Source organism: Lactuca sativa, chromosome 2, assembly GCF_002870075.4.
Source record: "Lactuca sativa cultivar Salinas chromosome 2, Lsat_Salinas_v11, whole genome shotgun sequence".
Lineage (NCBI taxonomy): Eukaryota > Viridiplantae > Streptophyta > Magnoliopsida > Asterales > Asteraceae > Lactuca > Lactuca sativa.
In genome coordinates, this window is record NC_056624.2 from 128,468,733 (window position 1) to 128,479,273 (window position 10,541).

The 10,541-nt window shown below is 32.6% G+C and overlaps 2 protein-coding genes across 18 annotated transcripts; both read right to left on the reverse strand.

Moving 5' to 3' along the window:
* Positions 1–125: 125 nt before the first annotated feature.
* LOC111897530 (uncharacterized) lies at positions 126–3,221 on the reverse strand. Of its 17 annotated transcripts, XM_052768438.1 has the most exons (5): positions 2,738–3,129; positions 2,588–2,623; positions 2,053–2,141; positions 1,501–1,623; positions 1,060–1,281 (listed from the first exon to the last, which is right to left on the reverse strand). In XM_052768438.1, the coding sequence occupies exons 1-5, from the start codon at positions 2,738–2,740 to the stop codon at positions 1,254–1,256; spliced, it is 279 nt and encodes a 92-aa protein (XP_052624398.1). In that variant the 5' UTR covers positions 2,741–3,129; the 3' UTR covers positions 1,060–1,253. The 17 variants fall into 17 exon arrangements, 2 of the variants coding, with proteins under 2 accessions (XP_052624398.1, XP_042758527.1); XR_008230273.1 differs by lacking the exons at positions 1,060–1,281; positions 1,501–1,623 and adding an exon at positions 126–1,004 and having other exon boundaries at positions 2,738–3,123; XR_008230271.1 differs by adding an exon at positions 2,382–2,452 and having other exon boundaries at positions 1,060–2,141; positions 2,738–3,123.
* A 2,379-nt stretch (positions 3,222–5,600) lies between these two features.
* LOC111898637 (protein CELLULOSE SYNTHASE INTERACTIVE 1) lies at positions 5,601–8,483 on the reverse strand. The gene is made up of 3 exons (XM_023894539.3): positions 8,238–8,483; positions 7,811–8,149; positions 5,601–5,788 (listed from the first exon to the last, which is right to left on the reverse strand). Exons 1-3 carry the CDS (start codon positions 8,455–8,457, stop codon positions 5,601–5,603), a joined length of 747 nt encoding a protein of 248 aa, XP_023750307.1. The 5' UTR covers positions 8,458–8,483.
* Positions 8,484–10,541: the final 2,058 nt, after the last annotated feature.

A 10,541-nucleotide genomic window follows, 5' to 3' on the forward strand; every position in this document is an offset into this window, starting at 1 on the left:
TTTTGTATAAATTACTTATCACGTTATATATAGCTCCGTAATTATACCGACCATTTGTACAAATTTTTTGTAACTCTCTCAATCTATATATATATATATATATATATATATATATATATATATATATATATATATATATACTAGGGACATCTAAAGGTCGTGCTAAGCACGACCCACGAGTGGTGTAAGGTTTTAGTTAAAGATAATATTGGGAAAAAAATCTAGTGAAAGTAAATTTTTATTATGGAAAAGAAAATTGAAATACATTGCCATCAGGTAAAAACTAAAGTACATTGTCTATAATTTTCTTTTTTGAAAATGCAGTGATGTAATATTAATAAATGACATGTCAAAGGGTTGTTTCCAAATTGAATAGTCTAACAAAAAAGGAAATGTAACAAATGCAGTTTATCATCATAAAATTAGAGAAAAATATAGTGTAGCATAATCATCACTACAAATCTTAATCAACCAGGCCATATTTACCTTTAATCCAACATCATTAAGTAGTAGTTTCTCTAGTGCTTCTCGTGATTACAACAAATTTTATTCAAAGCCCCTAACATGGTATTTAAAACCAATTGATTTCTATTTCACTTTTATGGTTAACATAAAATCGCATGTAATTACAATAAATATATTCACAAATAAGTCCCATTTAAATTATTTCTTATTCACAAAAAAAAAAATAATGCAATCTTAAATATCAGGTAAAACTAAAACTCAAACAAAACAAATTTATTCCACATATTAAAAAATCACAAACCTTTTTTTATTAAAGCATTTATCTATATTATAATTTAAAATTGTCCAACCTAAGAAAAATGCACCAAAAAACTTGGCATATAGCAATTTTCGATTTGGAATGCCACAAAACAGAGCAAAATTCTTTTTTATCGGCTGTATAATAACAATCTTTGTAAAAAATTGCATAATGCAGATCATTACCTCTATAGCCACAGAAAGGTGGTCCCACCTTATAGTTTGTCACCTTGTAACTTCGTCTACAATAACTCAAAAAGTATATGAACTAAAGGTGTTAACAAATGATCTTGTCAGTTTTGTAGATAAAGTCATCAAGTATTCTACTCTCAAGACTTAAATTTACTCGAATAAATTTACTTTTGTACAGTATTATTTTTTAAACAAAGTATGTGATTGCAATTTATTTTCTTTAACATAATTTATATGTACTAAGTCGACAGAGAAAATTGAACAATTTCTACAATCTGGATGTACTTCTCGTTCTTCGGTCATCGTTTTTGTTTGTACAGTATATTACTGCAGATGTTGAAAAAGAACATAAACCATCAGAAAATGTATTTTCAATTTTGGCAGGACAATAAAGATAAGTTTTCTTAAGTCTCTTCACATCAAATTTCATATTCTCATATCTTATTGGGTCATAAAATTGTATCTATGCGATTATACTAAATATAAAAACATGCATATATCAAACTGTACATATCAGAAAACACTTTGCAGGGCATAAGAGCTGACCTTGCAACTAAAAAACTAAAATCGTCACTCTTCCAAAGTATATAACACAAAAAGCAACTTGAAATCTCGTAACCTAAGTAGGTTATGAGATTTAGTCGACTATCAGAAACCAATCCGTGTTTGCTGGATATCATAATGAAGTAAAAAAAAAATCATATTTTCAATTATCACAATTATAAGCAGATTGGGCAACCATAGCTTTTGTAACTTCATCAAAACAGTGAGCATTAAAATATTTAGGCTTACGGATACAATTGAACCGACTATTCTCAACATTAAACCAATCAATTGGTATAAAAAATACTCCCCAGATAATAGTTCAACAAAAGCCCCAACTTAACAAAATTGCATATTGTTTGTTGGTGAAAATATCCAAGAATCATCACAGACTCAAATTTAATATCGATATTGGCTTAGCTTGGGTGAAATCTTCAACCCATAAGATAAGTTTTTGATTTCTTACTAACAACCATTATATTAATAATATTCCAAAACTAAATAGAGATTAGAGAGGGAATTACGATCTGTATTTTTAGAGATTAAAGACCTTACCTGTGCATGAGCATGTATTTCTGGTTGACTGATATCCGTTCCAATATAGGAAATAGCATAATTTTGAGGATAATGATCCGAGTAAATAGCTAATGAAAGAAAAACATATTCAATTTTGCGGATAATCATGTGAAATCAAACACATGCAGGTTGTAACAATAACATAAATATACAAAATAGAAAAAAATAAAAAAAAAAAAGGTCAAAATACAACTTACAGAATATTGCATGGACAAACAATGAACAAAAATTGAACTTACAGTTTACATCCATTAACACAATTTGTAGTTATCACAATTCCAAAACCTACTACTGAAACAATTTCTTACCAGTGGTAGACTCGTCTCTCTCTAATTTGCTTTTAATATGAAACCATAGATTGTCAAAAGAGATTCCAAAACTAAAATCAATATAAAAATGAGAACCAGCAAATCTAGGCAATCAAAATCAGAACGCGTAAATCTAGGAAATAAAAATTGACCTTCAATATATCAAAGGGAGAGTTGTAAATTGGAAAAAAAGTTGATGCATTTACCTTATAATTGTGTGGTGTTCCAATCCTCAACAAAACCTAGATGGTTGGACGAAGATGTAGGTATAGATTTAAATTTGGATTAATGGCTTAACTAAGAGACAAGGTTTGCAGAGAGCGAAATGAAGAACTGAAAATAAGGAGCAGTCATACCATCCAAAGAAAGCCAGGGAAGATAAGAGCGTCAGAGTGAAGGTCCGAAATGGATTATCAGTTATCAAAACCTAAATTAGAATATGGGGAGCAAACAGTTCATAGAAAACCGGTGGTATGGAGTTAGGGCATCAATATGAAACAACGATTATGCTTCTTATCTGCAAAGAAACCCATCAATTGATCAATTATAGAGGAGCGGTGGCGAAACGGGCAAATGTTGATATATTGGGTTGTTAGGTAGAGAGAGGTGATGGAGGTAGTGTATTGAGAAAGTAAGGAAGCATTAGAGGAAAGGAATCATTGGAGGAGGTGAATGGAAGCGTGGAGATGAAGAGATTACTTTTCAAACGGTGGCACATTGTCCCATTTAGTGGAATTTAGTGGAACCATGAGTGATGAACCATATTGTCTATCCATTAGGACCCGACCCATCAAAAGGCTGCTTAAAATCAAGAAAAAACAGCCGAAAATCCATGAAAAATCCAAAAAAATCCCGTACTTATTCTACATTGATCCACCTTTCCTATTTTGCTCAATTTTTAAAGCATAGGGTTTCTTATATATATATATATATATATATATATATATATATATATATATATATATATATATATATATATATATATATATATATATATATATATATATATATATATATATATATATATATATATATATATAGATATATATATATACGGCTAGGTTAAAGTGTTTTTTATATTTATTGTGTGCTAGAATGCACCGATAGTAATTTATTAAAATTATATTATTATTTAATTAAATAATGATAGATATTAAATGGTTTCCATAATTATAATTTTCTCTTTATGGAAATAAATTAAATTCGACATTAATTTCAGGAAAAATATTCTTTCAGAATAATTCGTATCTAGATTTTTATGTCAGCAATAACATTATTTCAGGACTCACTCACTTAAAATACAATAAAGTTGTATAGAATATGAAGAATGAGGGTGTATTCTAGTAGAATATACTCTCGTTCTCCTAGACACTACTAGAAAAATAGCCTTTTACGACGCTCATTGCGCGTCGTAAAAGGCTCAGACGACGCGCAAATGCATGTCAAGGAAGGCCCAGTCATAAAGAGAGACGACGCACTTTTGCGCGTCGTTTATAGACGACACGCATTCGCATGTCGTAACGTTACGGCGCGCGTGTTAATGACACGCAATGCGTATCAAGAAAGCCCCTGTCAAGAAAGGCCATGTGATAAATGAAGATGACACACATTTTTGCGTATCATAATTTTAATGTTTAAAAAAATATATTTTTTATAGATTTAATAATTTTCAAATTAAATTTGCATTTAATGCCTTATAATAGAAACTAAAATATCATATACAAAAAATATAATCCATTTCATAAAATTTAATGTCATACAAAATATCATATACAAAAAATAGAATCCATTGCATAATATTTTATTACAAATTTGACATTTTTTTGTTTCCGTACTTTGACAATTTGTGCTGCTGCTGATTCCGGAGCCAACCCGTGACTCCATCACTTGAAATTACAAGCCGCCCACCAGCAGAAGATAGATGAAGATCATGAATAAATAAAAGTTGTTAATAAAAAGAGGAATAAATTGAGTTTAATTACTAAACTAACCTTCACTTGTTTGACATGAGGAACTGGAATAATGAACTCCCCAACATCTCTATCTCCAATAGATTTTGAAAGGCATAACCCACCTCGCCAACATTTTAAAGGACCAATCTGTCATAAATATAAAAACATTGGTAAGTTAAGTAAAAACATTGGTAAGTTAAGTAAGATCCCATTTAAGTTGTAGCATATGCAAGAACAATTTGACACTAGTCAAATGTGCTATCTATGGAACTCCAAGATAACAAATTTTCTACGATGTAACAATAAGTAAACCTATTCAATTAGTGAAATAATGGATCTGTGTTAAAGGAGATTCACTTTAGCAATATTTTCAAGTTCTTCCACAACATGATCAAGTTCCTGCACCAACATCATACGATATCACTACTTGGACATATTAACATACTTTGACTTTCTTTTTAGTCTTTCCAAGATTTTACTTATTAAGACATATTCTTTTTTATCAAAATAAGAATAATATGATACGCTTGCTTGCTGAATCAGCTCCCTGCTCCAAAACTTTGAAGGATAAAAAAAAGACATAAAGTCCCTCCTGGTCCTTATCATTAAATGCAATACAAATGACAAGAAACAAGAATTAACTTGCAAAGATGCATGCACTGAAAAATCAGGGACAAATTTTATAGTTGTGAATGATAAGTAACGTTTCAAGATTTGTGCTGATGAACCCATCCCTACTCATTGTAAACAAGATTTGTGCTGATGAACCCATCCCTTCAAGCATGAGGGCAACCTGGTCAAAATAACCAAAGGCAGAGTCAGCAATATCATTATTATATAAATAAAAAGAAAAAAATAGAATTAAGAAATAAGAACACCGTTTACAATTTTTTTTCAAATCTAGAAGTTGTTTCCTTCAGCCTTCAATCTTGCAACCTGTTATTCTGCCAATTGTTGTTCAAGTCTGGAAGTTGTTTCCTTCAGCCTCGACTCAACCTTTAAAGAAATAAGAACATCGTTTACAATTTCGAATTAATATTAAACATGAATTAGCAATAAGAATACCATTTCTAGACTGAATAAACCATTTGAATCAGACCGAATTACCATTTTATCCTTACATCCGAAAAGCAAATTTTGCAATATTCATCAATTATAATGTGGGGAGTTGGAAGGATAAAAGAATATGGGAAAAAGGTAAATGGTTATTGTTTTGATACATTAGGCCAACTATATTTAAAGAAACATAGATGCCCATGTTTAGTGCTTAACTGATGAAATCCATTAAGTAAAAAAGCAACAACCTCATAATTTCATACAAAGCTTTGGAAGCATGAGAGGAGCTTAAAGCAGTTGCAGAACTATCATCTGCGTTGCAGACAACAACACAATTTCCATAAAAACATAGATGCCCATGTTTAGTGCTTAACCCTGCAAGTCCATCTAATAACCATTCTGACAACAAAAAATGGAAAAGTAAATCAGTATTACATTTACATTGCTTTATTTTAATTATGGAAAGCCATAAGTATAGAATGTTACCATTGCTTTATCACTGCAGAAGCACCAAACCATTGCCTTGCAAGCCCATATGCAAGTTTTATTCTTGTATCTATTGTCTATTGTTCTATTACAATTACAGATTAATGTAAGCAATATTAAATTTCATACCTGATCTATGATCTTCTCTTCATAGATAATTTGTGAACTGAAAATACTCATTGATGCACCTAAGCTTAATAAAGATACTGCCATCTATGGATCTATAAAAAATTGTATGTACGACCCAAATGGAAATTTAGTGGAAAGGTAATGCTCATAATGACTGTTACAGAATCAAACAAGATATTATTCTTGTACAGGTACTCAGGAACACAGAAGGCAACTGTTATTGGCAAGGCTGGTGGAGAAGCTTGATGTCTGCCTGCTTGCCTGCTCTTTTTTATTTTTAAGTGAGACCCTTATTGGCTTTCTATTGACTTGAATTTAACTTTTTTTCTTATGCCTTTATGTTAAATCTTTTTTTTTCTTGTGTCCCCCCTTCTTAACTGACAGCAATCTCCTCAGTCAGGGTCTCTAATATTTTTATAAAAACAAAAAAATATAGAAAGTATTATAGATATGAAATAGTGAGTGAGCCAGGTTAGATTTTAGGAGAGTATAATTTAAAGGAAGTAACTAGTACCTAAGTTGCATTTGATTCTCTAATAGTAGTCGTCAATCCATGCCATGCTTTAGGGAAAACTTCATCAGTTTGAGTACCCCACCACACAGCTAACATGGGGAGGAGGTATGTGCATCATTTGGATTCCCTCATAACTGAAACGATAAAAAAATTTGTTAATATAAAGTGTTCAAAACCTTAAAACAAGGGCCTACTTTATAAACCTGAAGGACATAATTGTCTTATACAAGTTTATACTATTTATGGGGCTACAATTATCAGATGATAGGTGGAAACTTCAAGGTTGATGATGGTGGTGTGCAAGATGACTGGTAGTGTTCAGAGACTATTTAACCCAAAACAAGATTCTGAAAGTGTTACCATGTCAACATGTTGACTTTGTGAATTAAATAAGAAAGTGTTACCTTGTCAACACGTAAAAGTTTGTTTAACTATATTTACAAATTTTTATTAAGTAATAGGCTAAAGGATTATTGAGGTTTAATTCTTTCTGTTGAGCTAATTGTCAAGCAACACTATGATCAAAAATCCCCGCTATCATAAGAGCTGGGATGAAGGCTGCAAAGATGTATGCAGGGGGGGGGGGACTTTACTCATATCATGTAGTTAAATTTTAAGGGAATTAAGATCTAATTTTGAAGTTTAATCATATAAAATGAATAAGAAAAATCAGGGGGGGGGGGGGACTTCTACGTTTTCCTCCTCTGGACAAATTTTATTGTCTGCTTCTAAAAGCTCCTGTCATGTCAAATCCACTATAATAAGAAAAATAGCGAAAGAAAGTAGAAAATTATAAAAGAAAGAAATGGAAGTAGATGAAAAATGAAACCTGAACAATGTGATGCACGATCTTTCCGGGGACCATTTTCTGCTTCAAAAGCTCACTAATAAGTTTGATGTTTCCAAGTGTGCGAAGTTTAATAATTCGTACCAGTACCACTTCTCCTTTCATTTTGTGTCTTAATTATCTTTGGTCTTCCCTTATATTAAGAAAATATCATATAATCTAAATTGTTATTATTTAGCTGAAGAAATTTTAGTTAATACTAATAGATACTTATGATTGATTACTATATAATATACAAATGAGGGAGGATATATGTTTACACTTTCTACAAGTATATAATTTGGGGATTGAATCTTCCACTTTGATACGCTCTCACTAAAACAGGATTCTGATTCATGATACAAATTAGAATCTTGGCTAAAGGGTGTGTACAGAATATAGTAAATAAAGGATTAGGAAGCATGGTGAGAGGTCTAATGTAAAAGGAGCATATATCTGAATATACTTTTATAGATTTTTTTTGGAAAACTAGTTGCAAGTAGGAAAGAAGGAAGCGTTACTTCAGTTGTTTCATAGGGTGTAAAAATGATCCTTAAGTTTGATTGGGATCTGGAGACATCAGCAGGGCATGCAGACCACGCTAGCCTCAGAAGAAATAGCGCGTCCAATGCAGCTTCCTGTGTTGCTTCTGAGCCGGTTTTGAGTGATGTCACCAATTGTGGGATGCTAAATGTTGCGGGTTCAAAGGCTCTTAAACGTGGGAAGTTTCTGAAAAGTGTATTTAGGGCTAATAAATGTTCCTCATGGACTGTTCCTGTTGCCCATAAATCTTTTTCGATAACAGCTGCAATAGGAGATGAAAGATCAGCAGAAGGAGATAAATTAAAGGCAATATAACATTGTATTTTCAATTTTTACTTATTAAGATTTACCAGTTATAGCTCTAACAGTCTCACTAGATGCATATTCTTGGATGGTATGTTTGGAAAAAAGAAGCTTAATAAACATTGCAGCCTGAATCGAGGTATCCATATCACCCGAACCAATCAAATCAAGGACAAGCTGAACCCCTCCAGCTTCCGCAACCGCTCTTTTATTCGATCGACTATGCATCACAAGATTCTGCAAAGCACAAATCGCCACAACTTTCATCTCTTCAGAAGGTTGGTCTTCAAGCAAATTCAACGAGCAAGAGTCGCCAACAATCGAGCCTGTTGACCTTGAGTTTGTGTGAATAGAGGTATCTCTGATACGGTAAGCCATATATCATTAGATGGTTGTTCTTGTTCAAGTTCTTGAGAACTTGTCTCGGTATATGAAGGTGGAGAAATAGTTTGATCAACAGACCGATGAGAAGTTTTAGAGACAGGTGGCATGTAAAAAACAGTTTCTTGAGAATCTTGAAAATCTTGTACATGTGCCTTCTCTGATTCGGTCTCCGGAAATCTAAAAGAAGATTTGTCTGTTGGGTCTCTACGAGTTGAACTTCTTAGTCCTTCTTTATAAGGGCTCTGATCTTTTTCCTTGTTATTTGTCTCAGTTGGGAATGCAGGTGCATGCTTACCAAATCCATGAAGGGGGCTAATGTAATCAAAATTAAACACACCTCCACTTACTCCAGTATTAGTGCTCTCGGAATTATTCATCTTGTGAACTGTTTCCACTGGATCAATAAAAACACTTGGGGGTGATGTGACAGGTGTTGATGTAGATTCTAGAACCACAAATGGATCATCCATTGCTTTAGACGAGACTGCATTGAAGATACGAATTGATAATGTCGTCCCATTATATCTACAATAGCATCCTCCTCTGTGAGAGGAGCTGAACTAAAAAAAAGAGCATAAGTAGACAAGAAAATTACAAAAATACCCTTGTTCTAGTTAAAAATACAAACCTTGAACGGTAAAAAAATAATGGTATAATAAGTCCCTGATGCCAAATTTATCTAAGAAACATGTATTCATAACATAAGAGCCAAATTGATCTAAGAAAAATGTGAATTCAAACTGTTTGCTAGCTGATACATACGTCCCTAATGTCCACATAATTGGTATAATATGTGGGAAGTTCTTTTCTTCGAAAAGAAGCCAAGAAAGAAAAATACAATCCAAAGTGTTGGAATCATTCTTAGAAGAGTTTGGGAAATTATGAACTTACATATTGGTTCAAAAAAGGCAAAAAAACCCTCATTCTTATACGATATAGCTGCCCTTGTACCTAAAATAACATCAAAATAAAAAGTAAGAAAGAAGGTAAAATGCAAATCACAATCAATCTAAAGTCTAAACGCACATGTAGTTAGAAAGAAAGTAAAATGCATATCTAAACCTCATTCTGATACGATATAGCTGCCCTTGTACCGACTCAGATCTTCTCTTCGCTCAGAAGAGCTGATCACAAATTAACACACCAGGTGAAGAAATCCCGTTTGTTCGCTTTTCTTCTTCTTCTTCTTCTTCTTCTTCTTCTTCTTCTTCTTCTTCTTCTTCTTCTTCTTCTTCTTCTTCTTCTATTTTTCCTCTTCCGATCACTCTGACAAATTCAATATTGTTTAGCTACAAACAAGAATCGCGTCGACGCTTGTTCAGAAAACATTACGAAACAAACAAACAAAAAAACCCTAGAGAAATGGAAATTAAAAGGGGGGAAATCGAATAACATGAGTAAAGACTTTGTTGAGACAAATGTGAAACAAGAAATGTGGGGAGCAGAAAAACCTATAAAAAAAGGGGGTGAACGAATTAACTGGAGATCGATTAACATCTAGAAAGAGATCATTAGCTAATAAAATCACCGAAGCCTTGTTATATGATGAACTTGGAAAGATTGAAATAGAAGAGGGTAGTGATGCATAAAAGAAAATCCTCAAATTTAATAGTAAATATGCATCCAACCAGACGAAATGATACATCATCGGAATCATTAGAAGCGTTATCCAAAAACTCATACCCAGCATTTTAGTGAACTATCGATCTAAATCAAAATGGAAGAGAATGTTGCTTAATTTTTGATTGATAACTTTAAAGAAGAAGAAGAAGAGGAAGAAGGCCCTAGGGCTTTTTCTTGCTAATTGGGAGAGGCGGGGGGTTAATTTTTGGGATTTAATAGGCGAATGAAATCCCGCCTTAAAAACGCGTGTTTCATCAAAATTTTATAAAGCGACACATTTAGATGACCCACATTTTATGAAAGGCGCCCTCCACATTTCTTTTTTTTTTTTCCAGTTCTGACAC

What these genes read in the sequence shown, in the direction of transcription:
- LOC111897530 (XM_042902593.2), bottom strand. An exon ending in GAACACCACACAATTATAAG is followed by an intron (nt 2,142 to 2,587) that starts GTAAATGCATCA and finishes TTCTTTCATTAG; the next exon opens with CTATTTACTCGGATCATTAT. An exon ending in AAATACATGCTCATGCACAG is followed by an intron (nt 1,624 to 2,052) that starts GTAAGGTCTTTA and finishes TATGATATCCAG; the next exon opens with CAAACACGGATTGGTTTCTG.
- LOC111898637 (XM_023894539.3), bottom strand. Translation starts at nt 8,457, where the DNA reads ATGAAAGTTGTGGCGATTTGTGCTTTGCAGAATCTTGTGATGCATAGT. An exon ending in GACTGTTAGAGCTATAACTG is followed by an intron (nt 8,150 to 8,237) that starts GTAAATCTTAAT and finishes CTCCTATTGCAG; the next exon opens with CTGTTATCGAAAAAGATTTA. An exon ending in TCCAAAAAAAATCTATAAAA is followed by an intron (nt 5,789 to 7,810) that starts GTATATTCAGAT and finishes TTTTGTTGTCAG; the next exon opens with AATGGTTATTAGATGGACTT.